This window comes from Phycodurus eques, chromosome 19, assembly GCF_024500275.1.
Source record: "Phycodurus eques isolate BA_2022a chromosome 19, UOR_Pequ_1.1, whole genome shotgun sequence".
Classification (NCBI taxonomy): Eukaryota; Metazoa; Chordata; class Actinopteri; order Syngnathiformes; family Syngnathidae; genus Phycodurus; species Phycodurus eques.
The window spans coordinates 15,172,215-15,193,150 of NC_084543.1; the positions used below are offsets into that span (position 1 = coordinate 15,172,215).

At 38.9% G+C, this 20,936-nt stretch overlaps 1 protein-coding gene across 8 annotated transcripts in view; it reads right to left on the reverse strand.

Annotated features, from left to right (window-relative positions):
* The window catches only part of dnah9 (dynein, axonemal, heavy chain 9), a 177,882-nt gene that overhangs the window by 111,216 nt on the left and 45,730 nt on the right, over positions 1-20,936 (reverse strand). For 7 of the 8 annotated variants that reach the window (XM_061705528.1, XM_061705525.1, XM_061705527.1 and 4 more), the window contains 6 exons: positions 19,414-19,653; positions 17,710-17,870; positions 11,083-11,239; positions 8,770-8,874; positions 560-717; positions 102-240 (listed from right to left, as the gene is read on the reverse strand). In XM_061705528.1, coding sequence (XP_061561512.1) covers positions 102-240; positions 560-717; positions 8,770-8,874; positions 11,083-11,239; positions 17,710-17,870; positions 19,414-19,653 — 960 coding nt within the window. Of the gene's footprint in view, positions 1-101; positions 241-559; positions 718-8,739; positions 8,749-8,769; positions 8,875-11,082; positions 11,240-17,709; positions 17,871-19,413; positions 19,654-20,936 lie in introns of those variants that run through there. The other variant, XM_061705529.1, reaches the window with a different exon arrangement.

Consider the following 20,936-nt stretch of genomic DNA (forward strand, 5'->3'; position numbering starts at 1 on the left):
CAAATAAAAACGAGTTTTAACAGTTTCATTACTCAACTTTGAAGGATAATTACAAAGATTTCAGTAATCATGTCACTTTTATTATATATCTTCGTTACTACCTGTTTTGAAAGAAGTTCTTTGCACAGTGTATAGAGCGTGATAAACTTCCTAGCAAGGAGCCGGGCACCGATGAATCCCTCAGCCACCAACATGATTTCACAGATCAGCTCAAAGTCTGGCACCACCATGGCACATGGTCTGTGAAAAAATGGAAAGAACACGCTGGAATCCCACAACAGGATTAAATTGCATGACGTTTTAGTGAGGCATGCATTGTCTGATCAAATTCTAGAAAAGTTAACTTAACTTTCTTGAAACATTAATTTGATATTTCTATGGCTGTCTGTATTCAATATTGTTCAAGTGGGCCTGCTGATGCTGGTGTGGTGTGGCAGTGTTGATTAAGAATAGACACACATAGGAAGGACTATCCACAGGGACAATGTGTATGCACTATAGAGAAAATTGCTGCCAGCAGTGCTGCTTCAGCAGTGCTGCCTGCAGCCATTAGACTGACCTGAAAAGGGCCTTAAGGTTCTCAGGAAGCTCAGTCCTACCAGCGTAGCCAGGATTCATCGTGATGAAGATGCCCACAGTGGGGCAAAGGTTTATGTCTTCGCCCATGAAATTAAACCTCAGTTTCTTATCTCGGATGGCATCCTGAATACTTTTGACCTGCACAATAGTACAAAGCAGAGAAATACAACCCAATATACATCATAAAGAGGATAGTCATGCCTCACTTAGCCTAATGTATGTATTTTGAAATAGGCTAGAAACACTTGGGGAAATGTAATTAAGTAATGTAATTTAGGTTGTGATAAGTTATGTCAAAGCAAATGGTGTTGTCTGGGTGGCAAATATTTGAGCCTCCCCCCCATTCCATCAGTACTACTCCCTGGGTCCACCAGTCCAGTACGGAGCCCTTTTTACCCTTTTATGGCCGCTGGAATTATTGTCAAGGTACTCGTTGCAAGGCTGAAATTGTACAACCCCAATTCCAATGAAGTTGGGACGTTGGGTTAAACATAAATAAAACAGAATACAATGATTTGCATATCATGTTCAACCTATATTTAATTGAATACACTACAAAGACAAGATATTTAATGTTCAAACTGATCCACTTTATTGTTTTTAGCAAATAATCATTAACTTGGAATTTTATGGCTGCAACACGTTCCAAAAAAGCTGGGACAGGTGGCAAAAAAGACTGAGAAAGTTGAGGAATGCTGATCAAACACCTGTTTGGAACATCCCACAGGTGAACAGGCTAATTGGGAACAGCTGGGTGCCATGACTGGGTATAAAAGGAGCTTCTCTGAATTGCTCAGTCATTCACAAGCAACGATGGGGCGAGGGTCGCTTCTTTGTGAACAAGTGCGTGAGAAAATAGTCGAATAGTTTAAGGACAATGTTCCTCAACGTACAATTGCAAGGAATTTAGGGATTTCGTCATCTACGGTCCATAATATCATCAGAAGGTTCAGAGAATCTGGAGAAATCACTGCATGTAAGCGGCAAGGCCGAAAACCACCATTGAATGCCCGTGACCTTCGATCCCTCAGGCGGCACTGCATCAAAAACCGACATCAATGTGTAAAGGATATCACCATATGGGCTCAGGAACACTTCAGAAAATCAATGTCAGTAAAAACAATTCGGCACGACATCCGTAAGTGAAACTTGAAACTCTACTATGCAAAGCAAAAGCCATTTATCAACAACACCCAGAAACGGCGCCGGCTTCTCTGGACCCGAGCTCATCTAAGATGGACTAATGCAAAATGGAAAAGTGGTCTGTGGTCAGACGAGTCCACACTTCAATTGTTTTTGGAAATTGTGGATGTCGTGTCCTCCGGGCCAAAGAGCAAAAAACCTTCCGGACTGTTATGTGCACAATGTTCAAAAGCCAGCATCTGTGATGGTATGGGGCTGTGTTAGTGCTAATGGCATGGGTAACTTACACATCTGTGAAGGCACCATTAATGCTGAAAGGTACATACAGGTTTTGGAGAAACATATGCTGCCATCCAAGCAACGTCGTTTTCATGGACGGCCCTGCTTATTTCAGCAAGACAATGCCAAACCACATTCTGCACGTGTTACAAAAGCGTTGCTTCATAGTAAAAAATTGCGGGTACAAGACAGGCCAGACCTGTCTCCCATTGAAAATGTGTGGCGCATTATGAAGCGTAAAATACGACAACGGAGACCCCAGACTGTTGAACAGCTGAAGCTGTACATCAAGCAAGAATGGGAACAAAATACATCTACAAAGCTTCAACAATTAGTGTCCTCAGTTCCCAAATAAATAAAAAATAAAAGGTGATGTAACACAGTGGTAAACATGACAATGTCCCAGCTTTTTTGGAAAGTGTTGCAGCTATAAAATTCTAAGTTAATGATTATTTGCTAAAAACAATAAAGTTTATCAATTTGAACATTAAATAGTGTCTTTGTAGTGTATTCAATTAAATATAGGTTGAACATGATTTGCAAATCATTGTATTCTGTTAGTATTTATGTTTAACACAACGTCCCAACTTCATTGAAATTGGGGTTGTAATTTAGTTAAATTAGAAAACTATTTACTCCAACTAAATCTGAAAACGTGAGTCTTTGACCACATTTCCGTGATAAAAATTTGCGGATACATCAAGCCTTGATATCCCCAGACACTTTTAGTCTACAATAAATATGTAATTTCTAAAGTTTGGTAAACTATTTTTTCTCAAGATATCAAAATATATAAAAAGAAAGACAAGAAAGCAATCACATGAGATGTGGTGTACCAGATAAATTTTGCTTATATATAACAGCAAAACATACAATTTGTAAGGCAACTTGAATCATTTTACAAAATATTCCATTAAGATGTGTGCAACAGACAACATGGTTTGCTAGATTAGTATCCATATCTAAATTATGATTGAATTTAGCTGAGGAAAACTTCAAAGATCACTCCAATTGTAATTAAATTCAGCATGTCTACATTTATGATAGCAGACGAAAACCCTGTCATGCCAGCCAGATCATGTGATCTGAACCCGACTAAAACCTCTTGAATGCCATCAAGAGAAATATGGATGTTCACAAGACATCAAACAAAGCCGAGCTATTTCCATTTGTTGTGCCAAATATAGCATGATGTCGCCCAACTGCAATGTGAAAAACTAGTGAGGAGGATGCTAAAATACATGAAAGCTGCAAATCAGGGTTATTCCACTAAATATTGGTTCCTGAAGTCTCACAAAGTTAAAACATTAGTATTGTGCTGTTAAGAAATGAATCTGAACTCATTATTATTTGAAATATGAAACTGCACTGAAACTTTTAGTTTATTTTGACCAGCTGTCATTTTCTTTAAAAAAAAATGCTTTAAAACTTACATACTGTTCAGGTCAAATTGGCCCCCTTTTGACATTTGCTAGCAATAAAAATACCCTAAATGTAATTATTTCACATGTACATTTGATGACTTTTCCTAAAGTGACCCAAAATACACGACAATTAAAATAATTTAAAAAAATCATACTGTCGATAGTCACTGCACGTGCCAAATGAATCTACTTATATACTGTCTCCTCCCAGAAGGCACAAAATGAAAAGTGCAGCGAATTCATGCGTTTTATACATGTAAACCTTTAGAAAATCAGGCCCTATTTGTGCATGGAAAATTGTCAGTATGTAAGAATTGACAATTTGTACTTGGGAATAATGTCAGAAGTTTATAAAATCCAAGAAAATATAAGTTTTAATCAAACATAGTACAGTACCTATAAAGAGTAACAGCTGAGAAATTATCATTTTTCAGCAGTTTCCAAAGTATCTATATGCATTTTTTTTCCCATGGGGTTTGAATACTTTCCTTAAAAGGGTACTTTGACTTTAACACTAGCGTGGTAGAAGAGTGTAACGAAGTTGACAGCTGGAAAGAGGAGGAACATCCCTTCACGGATGAGTACTCGGCAACAGATCACTCAGTCGTATTAACACGAGAGAGAGAGAAACAGAAAATGAAGAAGAGGACATCCGTGTGGCTTATTTTTTATGGGAAATGATTGTCTCACTCCTGGTACACTTTAAATATAACGAAAGACCTAAAGCATCACATTCAAGTGGGTACTCGTTAAAATGTAAGGAAATTATAAATTGTATCCCCAGAGAATTTGTGTATTATTTATCATAATTATATTTCAGTATAGTGTACTCTATTTTCAATGGATGTTATTTAAACAAGAACATTATTTTCTGATACATTGGAAGTGGTCACAGGGTTATACTGCCTGATAGTAGGTTTTGAGCATTTATTCAGATTTCAGTTAAGTTTGGTGCCCGATAAAAGGCTACAATGAGAGCTCTCACAGGGCACAGACACCTGCCAATAGCAACATGACAAGGCCTCCAAAAAATGACAGTCTGTCAAAATGCCGAGTCTGGTCGGAATGACCACTTCAACCTGACTACAACGCACCAAGAATTTAAAAAAAATCAGGTGATGGATTTGCAGAGAAATTTGTTGTGTCAGTAAAAATTGCCTTCTGGGGAATGTTTTTGTATGGTATCGCCTATAGATAATTTGCTCGAAAAATGCCTTCAAATTGAAGTAAAACTATAAATTCATTATTTCTCAACATATCTCATCAAACCTTTTGTTTTGTCTGCTACTCTGGGAAACGTTTCTCTGATTGGCTGATAAGTTTTACTTAAAAATATCTGGCAATAAGCTCGTACAGGCCAAGATTCTGAGGGGTTCTCTAAGTCAACATGTCAAATTTACCATGGCATTTCAAACTGCATCATTTGCCCTAAAAACCCGACTTAAATACTGTAAGTGGAACATTATTCTTGAGAAGAGCAGTGTGGGCAACATAATAGGTCATGTACTTTAGTAATCAATAGTTGTTTTTCATGAATTTATTTGTCATGGAGGAGTTTAAAAGCCTATGAAGTGCTCAATCCATGTTTTTACAAAATTTCACAAAGATGGCTGCCACTTGTCACGTTGTTACTGCCAAGGCTTTATAATGTGTTCCATGCAAAACAATGACTGATCTTTCAAGTGTGCAACATGGACCTATTACAGTTTCACTCAAAAATAGGAGCATTATAGGAAGACCAATCATAAAAAATACAAGTTGAAATAATGGTGTGGAGAAAGGCAGTTACTCACACACACACACACAAAACAACAGATGAAATACTAATGTCAATGAAAAAGGTTTAAAAAAATAAAAATAAGACACCATTCTGAATAAATGTGCATACAGTTAGTGTGGTACGCCTTTATAATATTGACAGCGCAAGCCTGTGTTGGCTGAAACAAAGTTCACATTTAACCAATTTATCTTCATGATATGACATCTGGTGGGGTTCTGTTTGCATATGCTTTTTGAATACAGGACTCACCCCACCACCTGCGTCCTGGCAGACCCAACTGGTAATGGAGGATGTCACCCTGCGATGGTAGCTGTTCCCACTTTAAGAGGATGGATTAGTTGTGCCGGTTTATGCTTGCTATGGTGGGGGTTTGCTCTGTGTAGCAGGCTCCACTGATGCCGGCCAAGCAGTGAAACAGGCTGCCGACTGTCACAGTACAGGTTTGATGCTTCTCTCTCAAGGTCTACTTCTCCACATATAAGGCACCGTGATTTATTATTCATTAAACCTTGCAACACCTAGTCATTTCTGTGGCTCTTTAAAATTCTCTACGCTCACTTGCAGGGTCTTGAAGAGAAGACTGCTTGACTTTCATTGCAGCTATAACAGAAAGGCAAGGGCATAGCACTGACTGTTTTATAGAGTAGTGACTAATGAGCCACGGACTAAGGAGCACTATCATCACCATTATCAACACGATCCTAATCAGCATCTTTATCAGTTGTACTGTATATGCTCTTCCATGACAGTGTTCCACTTGTATCAAAATAATTTCAAAATGGGCAAAGGCAGGATACGAATGCACGTGAGACCACAACCACACAGAAAGGCTTCTTTTGATGCAGGATTGCAGAATGTGCAATGACAGAACAGCGAGCATCAGCTGAAACACAGACACGGCCTGACTTCTAACGGGCTAGCTAGGTCAGATGCGTTTATAGTTCTGGTTCTTCTATGCGTTTCTGTGTGTGAAGTGGAGGATGGTGAGGACTGGAGCTGACTTGATCATTGTGACAGAGAGCATGAAAGATTGAAAACCTATCCGAGACTTTCCACAGTAGCTGGTACTGATGTTGTTAAGAAGAAATGTGTTTTCACTTGTGATGAGCATTTGACCATGTTTGACTATGGAAATGAACACTTATTTATACATTTATTTTAGATGTAATTTCAGAATTTTCTGAATGTTCTGAATTTCCTTTTGTTACATTGTGACAATGCTGCCTGGAGGAGTTTTTCATTGCAGAGGCCTAATGGCACCTACGAAGAGACACACTTACGAAGGACAATTTAAACTGCAAGCTATCAGTTACGCAGAAGAACATGGGAATCGAGCAGCCGCGAGAGAATTCAAGATCAACGAATCCATGGTTCGCAAGTGGAGGAAGCAGGAAAACGAGGTTTGCCAAGTCAAGAAGATGAAGCGCCGGGCGAGTTACGCCACCATATGTGAATGGATTGTGGATGCCTGGGCTAAGGTGTCTTCTTTGACTGTTGTCCGAGGTTTCGCAAAAGCCGGCATCATTGCTGAACAGTCCCCCGGCACTGAGACTGACTCCGACAATGACGAGAGGGAACCCCGCATGTTTGATGTAGAACTTGCCCAGCTGTTCATTTCGGATACAGAAGATGAGGACTTTGATGGATTTGTGGATGAGGATTGATCAAAAAATAATGTGAGCCCATTGTTAAATACTTCAATAAAGTACAACCAAACTCAGTTTTGCTCCCGCTGCCTTTTTAAAAACGTACGCTAGCATGCATGCTACCGTATGTTTTAAGCTAGCGTATATTTTACTATGCCTGCGTCCAATAATACGGTGCACCTTATGTGTGTTAAATACAGCAATAGACCCCGTAACTGAGATTGCGCCTTTTAATGCGGTGCGCCTTATGGTCGTGAAAATGCGGTAGTTCAACTTCCCATAGGTGAACTCATGTTGTTGCTGAAACCGAAAAACTAACAGACAGCAATTGCACAGTTGATTTGGTAGTGCACAACATTTTGCTTCAGTTGCTTCAATTGCTTGAATGATTAACCAATGTTTACTTCCACATAATCAACAGAATTCATAACAATGAATTAATCAATTATCACTGTCATCCGTGGTTTTCAGCTTAATTCAATAGGAAACTACATCACTTGAGTTCCAGTGTTTCTATTTTTCAGCGCCACAATTAAATCGAGCAAAAACTGTGGAATCCTGGGTGAAAATGCAATATGTTGCCATATTTTCAATGAAATCAGGGTTAGCAGATAGGGTTATAGCGTATTAATTTATCAATCCATCCATCTATTTTCTATACCATTTCGCTTGTGGGCTGGAGCCTATCATAGCTGACTTCAGGCAAGAGACCTATATCCCCATACTTGGCTGCCATTCAATCACAAAGAACATATAAACAGACACACATTCACACTCACATTAACACCAATGGGCAATTTAGTCTTCAATGGACAGAATGTGAAATAAGGAATGAAGCCTGAAAACACAGAGAAAACCCCTACAAACGGTGGAAAATGCAAACGCCACACAGTGAAAGATGACAGCTTGAAGTTGAACCACATCATCTGCTAAAAGTAGAGACTCAACGCTGAGGGTTCCAAACCGGACCGAAAATCAGTGACATAGGACATCCAGTACTCCAGTTGTACCCCATACTGGGAGTCTCCCCACCACCACCCATCCCCAGGAATCTCAAATCCATTTTCCATACCACTTGTCCATATTAGGATGGAGCCTAGCCCAACTAACTTTGGGCAAGAGGGGGCTAAATCCTGCACAGGTCGCTAGTCAATCGCAAGGTGCATTCACAGCTTTAGGCAATTTAGAGTATTCACTTAACCTAGCATGTATGATTTTGGAACACAGGTGGAAGCCAAGTACCAAGAGAAAATCCACGCAAGTATGGGGAGAACATGTAAACTCGAAACAGGAAGGCCGGAGCCGAGATTTCAACCCCAAAACTCAGTCGATCACAAATTTGAAGAGCGTATTGAGCTATAACAAATCCTAGCCCAGCACGATAGTCAGATATGTGGATGGATGGATGGACAGACAAATGGATGGAGGGTTCTACCATTCCTGAGAGTACGTAAAAGATTAGATTTTTTTGAGTGAATTCACCTGAAAGGAATCTAAGGTTGTATTCAAAGACATATTGACATCAAATGTTGATTTAACTACAATATTGATTAGATATTATTTATGAGTACTTTTTTGAGTGTTTAATCAATTAATACTGCAGACATGCAAAAGAGCTTTCCCATCCTCGACTCACATCAGATCACCGAATGTTCCAATTACACATAAGCCCTGCGGTGCAAAGGTGCGGTGTGGGTTTCCCTTACACCTGAGCCAATTACCCGTTTACAGGCTTTTTGTTTTTTAACCATCCGCTAATTAACACAGATACCTTCACAAACAAGATTGAGAGGAAATAAATAAACACGGTGGGGTGCAAAGGCGAATTCTCAGAATTTACAGACTTGAGTCGAATAGGGATTCAAGTTAGAACAGGACATTTTCTTACCTGTACAGCCACCACAGGACATTTTCTTACCTGTACAGCCACCACAGAGAGCACCTCCACTGAGATCCTATTGAATTCATCAAAACAGCCCCATGTCCCTGTCTGAGCCAGACCTTTGTAGATGTTGCCACAGGACTGATGGACAGAACAAAAAGAGAACCAAGGAGACAAATACTCAAATGGACAGTCAGGTTAGACAGTGACAGTGCAGTCAGACTACGGAATGCAAATAAATTCAATATGTGATGAATATACAGTATTTTTTTATTTGGACAATGTTGAACATGTCCCTTTACCATGTTTATAAACAGTTCTCAGTTTAATTTTAGTATTTTCATTCGTTTCAGTTAATTTGAGCAATTGAGCAATGAGTAGCAGCTGACAAACCAAACAAAATGCCCCAAAGGAGGGGGCAGAAGCAAAGCAAGCACAGTAATGTTTTGTATATCCTACCTTAATCAGACACAGAATGATTTTAATAAATAATAAACCTTTTAATCCTCCTCAAATTTACTACCTTTTGGACACCTTTGTTGCAAAAATGTACACACACAAACTACTATACAATCATCATATATGAATATTTTTTTCCCAATTTTTTTTCTTTTCTTTTTTTTCTTTTCATAAATCATTTGAACAACTTCAGACTTGCTCAAAACTACTAAATGTGCACCCCCCCCTCCCAATGTAATAAATAGTAAGGTGATGATTAGTGTTATATCAAAGATCCATCAATTTTCTGTGCCGCTTATCCTCTCTAGGGTCGCGGGCGTGCTGGAGCCTATCCCAGCTGACTCTGGGGGAGAGGCGGGGTACACCCTGAACTGGTTGCCAGCCAATCGCAGAGCACATATAAACAAACAACCATTTGCACTCACATTCATACCTACGGACCATTTAGAGTCTTCATTTAACCTACCATGCATGTTTTTGGGATGTGGGAGGAAACCGGAGTGCCCGGAGAAAACCCACCCAGGCACGGGGAGAACATGCAAACAAAAATGCCTGAAGAGAGCACAAGGGGTTCGAGGGTGCTCAAATCTCACTTGCCTCAATGGAGTGCAATGGTACTTAGTGGCACCAAAGACCCATTTATGGCTGACTAAATGACTGGATCAGACTACAGACTGTAGTACACTCTTCACACCTTCATTCCTGCATTATTCAACGAGGAACACGGGAAAATGGTCCAAAAAAATACTAACTAAAAATCCTTAAAAAAATAGCTCTTTATTTGGTTTGACACCAGTATTGGAAATAATATTAAATAGACCTGTCCTTTGCCAATGCCTCAGCACTTCAAGATTCAGGGACCCTGCTAGTATGAACAAAAGGTGAAGATGTGAATGCTAAATAATATAGATAGAATAACAAGGTAACAAAACGAAAAAATTGTTGAAGTGGAACCCCCGATAAATAGTTGACCTTGGTTTAACTCCATGTTGCCCTTTTAGTATATGACTCTCCCCAAGATGGCAGCCACCGTTAGGTGAGCTTATCTTTAATATTACAACTCGAGAGCCAATGTCAATTCATTGCTGGAACACAGAAACAAATAGGATGATATAAAGCCAGAGTCCCCCTAATAAAACAAGATAGTGACAGCAAAATGAGTGGCCAGAATGCTACCCACCCACATTTTCTAGCAACAACTTCTGAGTAACGAATTGTCCTCTCGGGAGTAGCTGGACCAAGATGAAGGAGGCAGCTGACTTCTCTCCAATTACAGGCCAAAAGAATCCTTCCCTGACGCAAAACAGAGCTGACTGGAGTATTGAGTCAACTTGTGAGCATATGAGAATGTGTATGTGAGCGCATAAGTGAATATGAGCAACAGTGTGTGGGCTCTGACACCAGTTTGTTGGGCCTGTGTTCCTCCCGGAGTATATTAGCACTTCTCTTTGACACCTTGCCGGGATGTGTATAGGCAGGGGTGCTATATGCCTGGATACTGTAATGATGCACCTGTCTGGGAAAGCAGGAGGCAGCGGGATTGCAAGATTATGTTTATGCCTCTTTTGACCACTCTATATGCAGAAGGTGTGCAAGAGTATACATGAGTGAATAATAAATCAGGTTGCAGCCAGGGTGCAAGGCGGGCATTTTGACAAGGCACAGTGAAGAAATAACTGTCAGGATGGAGCAAATCAGCTCTTCATCCAAAGGGAGGAGGAAAAAAGATGAAAAGAGGGAAGATGAAAAGAGATGGCCGGGAAGATGGTTGACACCTTGAATGACAAATGCATAGCATACTGCTGACAAAGATGCAAAGATATACAGCATGGGTTGGAGTGAACACACCAGTTGAACTGTAAAAGCTTCTTTATGCATTTGTTGACTCACCTTGTAGTCCATTTGCTCAGAGCAGTTAAATACGTAGACCATGATACCGAGCGCTCTGCCCAAGTCTTTGGTTGTCTCTGTCTTCCCTGTTCCTGCAGGCCCTGCTGGAGCTCCACTCATGGTCAGGTGCAGAGACTGAGTCAGGGTGATGTAACATCTAAATGTAAAGAAGATACACATATCACCTCAAAAGACTAGAGGGAGCCAGCCGCAGTGAAATAAAAGAAGAAAAAAAAGAGCCTTGGACTGATTGAACTGACTGTCGTTTGATTCAAAACAAAGAGGAGCAGTAGTCCCTGTTTTCAGCAAATTATCTCCAGGGTAAATTATCAAAGGGAGATTAAACTAAGTCAGTTACCAATGTGGCTGCGAGAATAGTACTCAGAAGAGTGATCCGTGAAAACCTTTTTTATTTTTTTTGTAATGGTGGTAATTGTGTTTGTTTTATTACCGCTTGGTGTATTTGATTCTGTAATTACCCTTGCACACCTTCACTATTTTTGGTAAGAAATACCGTAACTTGACTGGCCCATCAAAACACTTTTGAAGTAAATTAGAACAGCAATTGAAAGCCAACGCCTCTTGTCCAACATCAGTTTGAAGTAGGAATTCACAAATGTTCTTCTGGATGATTGGACAACACACCACAGTCTTTTCAGAAGAGTGGAAGGACGAGGGGACCAACTCTATATAAAGCCCATGAATTTAGAATGGGATGACAGCTTCTATAAGTGTACAGCACCATTCAACTGTCCCGATTTTTGTCGTAAAATGTTGAGGTCCTTTCTAAAGCCTGCCGCACACTGAGCGATGCGGTAAAACTCGACGGAACTCCCACGCAGTGTGCAGAGTTTAGGAAATATTCCATGATTTCCATGGTTTTGTGTCACCGGGGCACGGCATCGCAACATCGCAGATTACAGCCAATCAAAATGCACATAAATTTTCACTCACGCTAAAAATACATTTACGGGTTTTAAGCGAGTGAGATCAAGCCATACAAATACCATATGTACCTGTGGATGAAATAGCAAAGCTTGTGGCCAAAAGGTAAGCGATCGGTACATACCGCGCTGGGTACATTGAGGTGAATGGGAGAAACTGAGCCTTTCTTTTATCCCCCTCGCTTTTCTTTATTCTCTGCCACGTTCTCTATCTGTAGCAACCCACTTGTTCCTTAAATATTACTCTATATTTTTACAGTTTAATAAATGTGATTACGTGCAATATACTATATATCATAAGCCTATACAGGCTTGCCGTTCATGGCGTCCATACAGTATATGAAATCGTGCCGTGTGATGCTGTGAGTCGCCAACTGTAATTCTTTCGCGATGGTCCGGTCCAAATTGGGTTGGACCGCATTGTGCGGTGTGCAACGGGTCTAAACACTTGACAAGATACAAAAGAAAATGCAGTCATATGAAGAAAAAACATCCAATTATACTGTAGCCATGCCAATACAAATGACAATTGTATTCTTATGAGTGGAATAATTTGTCTGTGTTTGCTGAGCAGTCATTGTGCATAACATCATTATATGATAATTGAATCAGCTCCTGTGCTTTGATTAGCATAGATGCTGATTAGTAATACCAGTGATTTCTTCTCTACTAGGACTAACAAACAGTCAACCAATTTAACATAAATAAAACTAGCAGAAGCATGGATGTGAACTGATGGTAACAATCAAAACTATCGATCAGAGTGATAAATATAACGGTTTGCCTTCAATGCCAGTGGAACAGTGATTTTAATGAGTTTCTGGTTAATAAATGATGTATGGATGAGGGGAAATATTGGAAACCATGAACAGAGACAGAAAATAGGAGAAGACAAATGATCCCATCTGTAAACAGTGTATCAACAAAATATGAGTGCCAACAGGCTTTGTGGCAATCCCCTGAAATATAATATGCACAGAAAGCTCACATTCTGTCATCTCAGAAGTTGGAATTCGTCTGATTTTAAGTACATTGCCTTTGTGTGTTTAAGTAAAATATTCCTGCCATCATGCCGCAGCTCTCAAACTGCAGTAAATATTGATGCACTTTGCCAATATCATTCCTTCTTCCATTATCGATGGAAGAGTGATTCCTTTAGTCTAATGATACTGCTGCAGCACACTGAACATACAGTAGTCTGCTTGGCCAGTGTGGTAAATAAGTACAGTACATGAAAAAAAAAATATTTATTATACATACTCATACATAGGTCAGAGGTCACAGACACATGGTGTCTGTGGGGACCTGGTTGCACCCAAGGACCACATGAGTAGCCCTTAGGCCTGTTCTAAAAATAGCTTAGTTCGTCATTGTAAAAAAAATGGAATATTGTGATTTCATATGACTGTTGTAGAAGTGATATTTTGGAAATGTAAACACTTGCAGAGATTTATAGAAATAACGAGCTACAGAAATTGACTTCAAGAACAATTTCTCTGAATGTTCTTATTTTTTAAATTATGACAAGAACATTACCACGGGACAGTTATTGCAGTATATAATGTATTAGGGGAAATAAATCTGCATACTGTCCAATTGCACAACATAATCATTACTCTATAATCGGAATCGTGATTAAGTAGAGTGAAACAAGTGACACTTTTCATCACCAAGATGTGCTTATAAAAGCGGTTGAAATGGTAATTTATATTAAATTAATGTTCTTATCAATTAAAGTAAAAATTATAAGACTTGTTCGATAATAATCCTCAAAATTGATTTTAAGGACTTTATCTAACTCAGGAAACGAGAATGTTCTCAAATTCAGATTTTTTTAGTTCATGATAAACATTTATATACAAAATATTTGGTTGTAAACATTAGTAGGCTAATTTTAAAGATTTTAAAAAGAGGACAAAGTGACTTAAATTATTGAAATCCCCTTTTGTCAAAATTGAAATGAAGTATGGGGTGGGGGGACTGGGGGTGTGACTGTGTTTGCCTGGGACCCCCAAATGACTAGCTATGGCTCAGGGCTGAGCCAGCGATGTCGCCAGCCGGCATGACAACCAAACTGGGATTAGCGGCTTGTGCTTTAATGAAGAAGGCAGCTAGCAAGAACTAATGTGAATAGGACATATTTACCATCGACACTTCATATGCTTCAACTCGGCACCTAAGTGGCGGCCTGGCCGCCGCACGCTGCGCAGAAATGCGGTCTCCCCCAGCATCAGAGCTTCTCTTCCCTGATTGGTTATGTGGGACCCCTGGGGCTGCTTTGATTCCCACAGTTGGGAAAGCATGTGAGCATGTCTGCTCAGCCCAGCGCGAATGGGCGGCGGCCACTCCCAAGTCCACCTTTTGGTGCCGAATTGAATCATTTTACAAAGTGGAGATAAAACTAAACCCTTTGGTAGAGGCAACCACCATGAACAAAAATGAACTGCGCACAGGCAGTCAAATTCATCACTGGCGAGGTGGCGGGTGGACAGCGGGAACACTTGGAACAACTCCGCGTCTGCAATTGACGTCAACTACTTTTGCTTGTTTTCAACCTGTTTGAGTAATTTGATCCATGATTTTTAAAATGTCGTTGTTTATCTCTATGGTGGAAATGTCTTCACACGAAAGCGGTCAGTGGCGCTAAAATGTCTGGGAACTGCTACCCGAATAAAAAATATATATATATATTGAGGTAATATAGTGCTAAGTAAATATTTTAATAATTTTGTAATTGATTTATTATTTGAAGCATAAGAATGCATTTGTGCAATTGCAATTTGCCTTGATTTTAGCAAGGTTGGTACACAGTCATAGCCACGAATGTAATTGTACTAATAATTTCTTAAAGGGGCTTGAATCATACAGTATAAAGACACTAAATATGAAATAATCACTAAAACCTAATGTATTACATCATGCGTATACGGTGCCAGTACCGGTTTTGACAAGGCCACCACAACTTGGCTCACTCTGAAAGGCTTAATGTCGGACCGTGATAAATATCATTCTTTATTCATAATAACATAGAAGCAATGTCATTTGAGCAAAAAAAAAAATTATTTCAGAAGGGTGTATCAAACCGGTAGCCCTTTGCATTCAAATTCCTTGTGTGTTTTGGACATACCTGGCAAATAAAGATGATTCTGATTCTGATTCTGATACCTAAGAAGTAACTCTCTGCTTCAAAATGGTCGATGACCCCTGGTTTAGGTTATATTTATGTTTAATCATGGGATGCTTCTGTATGACAGTGTGAAAATATTAAATGCAAACAATACCAATGTTTCAACTGACCTTTTCCATCATGGCTTAACAAAGAACTTTAATACTGAGAGAAAATGACAAACAAATCCTAACTACACTTACTAACACTACATCTAAAGGTTGCCATGAGATAAAATGCACTTATTTTGTCAGATGGTCTCACAAAAACTGCAAAATTAATGCATACGCACAATAGTGGTTGGATACCATTAGATATTACGAATAAAACTAGAATGCCTTGTCTGACATAAAAGATAATGCTAACCCTAAGAAACTTGACAAAATCATTAATAACTTCGACAACTGGAATCATTTTATTTCCAACCTGATAAAACCCATAAGACAAAATGCTGGGGTGGAAGTGCAAATGAGCTTGCTCAAGAGCTCATATTTATTTTTGTGTGTGTGTGTTCCATGTGAGTCTTTGTTTTGAGAGGTTCAAAATTATCACTCAAATTTCTCTTTTCTCCTCTAGAGCATTCTTGTCACCCACAAAAGAGGAGACTGAAGGGTGTCAACCCCAACACAATCAACAGATGGAGACTGCAGTGAAAGCCAATAAAAAACATCACAAAAGAAGAACATCAACTGATCACAGGCTTCATCCAGTTATTTCAAGCAGTTGTATTCACTATAATCTGTCCCTTTCTGTTATTCCAACTTAGTCTGTTTTAATACGTTTGCTCACTTAAAAATTTGATTAAATACATGCATGTAAAAGCTGAACTGTCTATTGTCTCTTATTCATCTTTTGATGTCAAACTGAAATGATTTCAGTATACAGCAAAAATAAATAAAATACTTCACTTCAAAATAAATAAAATACGTTACTGTTCCAATACTTGTATAGGGGACTGTATACTATAATTTTCCATTTTTAAATGGCTGATAGATTCTTTATGATCTTAAATCTGTTGAAGATGCTGGCCTCGTAGGAAAAAAAAAAGGTTAAATGGATGTACTGTATGTCCAAATTTTATAGGTTGTCAGAAGAATTATTATTTTGGAGGTACATGGTTTTCAATGGCGAGCAATGCACCAAACAAGCTTTTAGCCATTTCCCAAATTATGGATTAAAGCTTGCAGCAAAATGCCCCCGAACCTATGGTCCATTTTCAAAACGAACACTGTGGCTCCCAGCAAGGACATGCAGCATATGGTGAATTCTTGCTACTACAATGCCTGCTGATCTGGCCATCAAAGCCTATTGTTTCTGCTTTGTTCTGGCTTCAAATGGAATACCGGCCAATCTTGCAGATCTGGAGATTCATAATCACACTCTGCAGTTTGCCAAATGGCTCTGCAAGACAGGTATTCATCTCTGTGTAGTTCAATTTTATCGGGAATTCTGTGGAAACACATGCTTGGGAACAAACAAAATGTTGGTCCAAGTTCCCCAGGTGAGTCAGTCCACAAGCATTTGCTTGCCATGGATGTCCGCTATGATCCAAACGAAGATTACTGGAATCTACAGTAGTTTCTTTTCATAATGTATCTCCCAAAAATTACAAATTATCAGAAACTATAACAGTAACTACAGTATATCAGAGCCCTGTGATGCTGTAAATACCTTAGGAGAGGTTTCAGACTCATTTATTCTGTGATATTTGAAAAATGCGCCAAAGAGAAGCATAACAATAACAACAGTATCCTCTAAAAAAAACATTGTTTGTAGATGTCAGATGTAATTGCAATTTTTGTATGTTGAGATAATGTTTCAATGGTTTCAAAGGAGCTAAAAATACAATAAATATATTTGTTAATGGATGTCACTAAGGATGAACAATTGTTTTGGGGTTCCTTTTCTTGTTAAACAAGTATTTGGGTATTTGTGATTACATTTGCATAACAGCTTGAGCAGAAAAATATTCTTGCTCCAGATGCCAAATATTCATACCCTGTGTTAAATCTATCATCTGATCATGGTTTACGTTCGTTTACCTCCACAAAGTTCAAGCTGATCGTGATTTAATGAGAGTGGGAGGATTTGTTTCTTTCCTTCTTACTTTCTTTTTTTCTTTCTGTCTTTCTTTCTCTGAAACATTGTGTAGTGTTGTGGCATTTATTTTCAACTTTTGTTGTAACAACTAAACCATACTAGACAATTTTATGAATCCAAATACACTTAAAATAATATTGGATTCTCATTCTGAAACAGCAATTAAAATGAAAGATAATCACTTAGAATACCATTTTCAATAGTATATTTATTTAAGCTGTAGTGCATTCTTAGCAACAAGTATGAATATTTCAATGTGTTTTTAGGATGTTCACAGGGTGCTTATTTGAAGCAAGTAACTGAAATGAAATGGTCAGTCATTTTTAACATTGGCTGAACAGTTGAATTGCATTTTCACATTACTGTCAGAAACAACCATTAGATGTTGTTAAGACTGAATAAATGACACAAATGTACCTGTCTGTAAGAGGCGTGATGACTAGTCGCGGCGTGTTGCCCAGATACTCATAGGAGTAGCGGAACTGGGCATCACAGATATTTGCAAAACAATGCCTCTCCTTCTCATCCCAACGGTGTCTTAGCTGTGAAAGCCACACGAAGGCCTGAGAATTCTCCACCTGAAAATCGAGTGAAAAGAAAACGCCAAGGTTAGCAGAAATGCCCAATGTAATAGTTTATTTTTCCTCAATCTAATTATGTTAATCACATATTGCACCTTGCATTAATATCTTCGGGGCATTATTCACTGGTAAGAGCTAAGAAATATATATTATATATGGGAATAAAAATATAATACAATTTAGTAGGTAATTAGTGAATTTTGGTTTACAAACTCAAACATAGACCATAAAAAAAATACATCTCTGAACTAATATTTACTTCTATAACCAACGTTTCTGAGAAGTTCTCTTTTGGATTCCAGACTCCATAGCATTAATCTTGCTGGTCTGTAGCCAAGATGCTGCTCGTTTATGAGTGTGTTTGGGTTGTTGTCTTGTTTAAAGACCCAGTTGAAAGGCATTTCCTCTTTGGAATACAGTGAGGCAACTTTACCTATTATTATTATTATTATCCTGTTATTCAAACAGATCTATGACCACTGGTATGCTATAAAATATTAAAAACAACGCTATATCATGATGCTTGGCTCCATCATGCTTCACAGTGTACTTTGATTTGAATTTAGTGCTTTGGGGGTCTCTCGTCTGTGGCCTCTAGATTTCTCTTTCAGCCAGTTCGTGACATCAGGTGTGAGGTGGGGTACACCCTGGACTGTGCAGGGAACCTATAGAAAAACAGCCATTCACACTCACGCCTAAGGATAATTAAAGTCTTTAATTAACAAATGTTTTTGGAATGTGGTACAAAGCCGGAGTATCCAGAGAACACCCACGCAGGGAACACTTCAAGATGTAAACTCCACAGCCCTATTCTGAACCCAGTTGTATTAGAATTCATAGTTGGATAATGGAGTGTGGAAAGTTCAGCCTATTCATCCAGAAGTGAAGCCAGAAGTCACATATATTGGGCAAGGGGGTCATCCTCACACTCTTCATTCTAGTTTCTCCCATGGTGTTTGAGATAATGTGCAGATCCACTTGTTCTTGGCCAAACTTAGCCAAACATGCCTTTATACAGTAGATCTTGCTAGTGATGCCGCAACAGAAAATACCCTTCAGCAAATCTAGAATTCTCCAAAATGTCTTCACAATCCAGTGGGACCTCTGTAAGGGAACACCCGAGACTGTACAATTTTGAATTTGAGCAAATTCTGAGGATTATTATACCCCTATTGTCGCACAGAATTTCATGCCTGGCCAGTGACAAGGAATGTTTTATTTTTACTTTTTGACTATTAACGGTAGTTTTCCCCTGGAACTGACATTTCTTATTTGCTAAGGAAAACATTAGCATCAGCTAAACAAATTCGAGGTTGACCAGTGTCCTACAATAGATTGTGTGATAGGTTCCACTGTGTATGTAGCCTATTCTGAAAATGCAATAATCAGGGGAAAATTACAGTAAGAAGTCTAACCCAAACCTTCACTGTTAGTTAGATGGGGGGGGGACCATAATGCATGTCCTAATACTTTTGTCCATAAACTGGATAAGGTTTGTTTTTTTAAATCATTGTATTCCCTTCAGCCAGTTTCACTTCACCTTCTGTGCAATCATCTTGGCAACCACATCTCTGGCGTGGACGTCGATAGTGCAGATGGTCATGACCTTCTGCCGATCTCCAGGCGAAAGCTGGCCAATCAGCATGGAAATGAGGGTGTTAAGCTGAGACACCTGTTTCTTGTAATACTCCTTGAGAGCGCTGTCATAGCCTTCTTCCAGACGGGCGAAAGCCATTCCCACGTCGGATGTCCACCAGATCTGAGTGCAGGTAAGTGCCACCTGAAGTAGACATTAAAACAATTGCTTTGAGGGAAAACTGCATTTGATAAAGCATTGCATTTAAGATTACAATGATTCTCTCTGTATGTCTACTTGTGATTTTAAAACATAGCAACTGAAGGTGAAATATAAGTGTGAGGTTAGCCAAAAATAGACAGTTTATATGAACATAAATACAGGTCCATATGCTTCACATATAAAACTGGTGATTTTACAACTTCTCTTCATTCCAGGCAAAGGTAATGGTACCCAGTCATGAGGATTTTTAATGTTCCTTTTGGGAAGGTAGCCTCAATAAATATCACCACATGGTTTACGTTTGACCCAACATGGTATTTAATTTCCTTCGGGCTGATCGCTCAAAGGAAACATTTGATTCCTGGTATATCTAATTAGAAAAAAAGTAAATTGATTTGTCGCCCCACTGTTTACGTATGATCCATGATCATGAGAAAGCTCATTACCGCTTTTATGATGCATTCATTTATTGCATGTCACACTCAAACCAACCAAACAAACAAGGACTACATTTGTCTACTACTTAGGATACAGGCTTTGATGCATCACAGGGTTGGAAAATGTCATTTCTTTTCATGCAAAAATAAGTCATCTGATGTAAATTTGTATTCACAAATCATGCTCTCCTGAATTGTAAATGGGCCAAAGAAAAGGGCAGAAGTGCTCTTGTTAGTAAGGATGAAAATTAATCACATCATAAAATATTTGCTAGCTCATTTTGTTTTTTCATGGGGTCACATAATTAACTCAGGAAGCCATTTCTATTTTGGGGTCAGCATTAAAATGTAAAGCTTGATGAGCGCTTTACATGACTAGTTTATAGATTAGTCTGGGGAGTACATATAACATGTCAGACAGACATTCATCCTTGGATAAAACAATTGTGTTGTTCTTCCAGCAATATAAAGATACAGAACATATGTGCAGTACAATGCAATCAAAAGCCAGTAAGGTTACAGATAAAAGGCAATATAATGCAGTAGCTGTAATTATAACTGAAAAGTAACGAGACACCAATTTGGCACTTCTCCAACAGGGTGCCCTGATAAGATGACACCTTAGCAAACCCAATAATAGAATGTTTCAGATACTTGAAGTATCAATATGTTGCGGCGAATGGTGGTATTTGTTGACGAAAGCAGACACCCAGAGCTACCTACACACACAGGACCCTTTGTCGGACACTTTTTGATATACTCTTACTGAAATTCAAAATGGTAACCAAAGATAATTACTGTAGTAGACTTTAGCTCTTTCAGCATGTT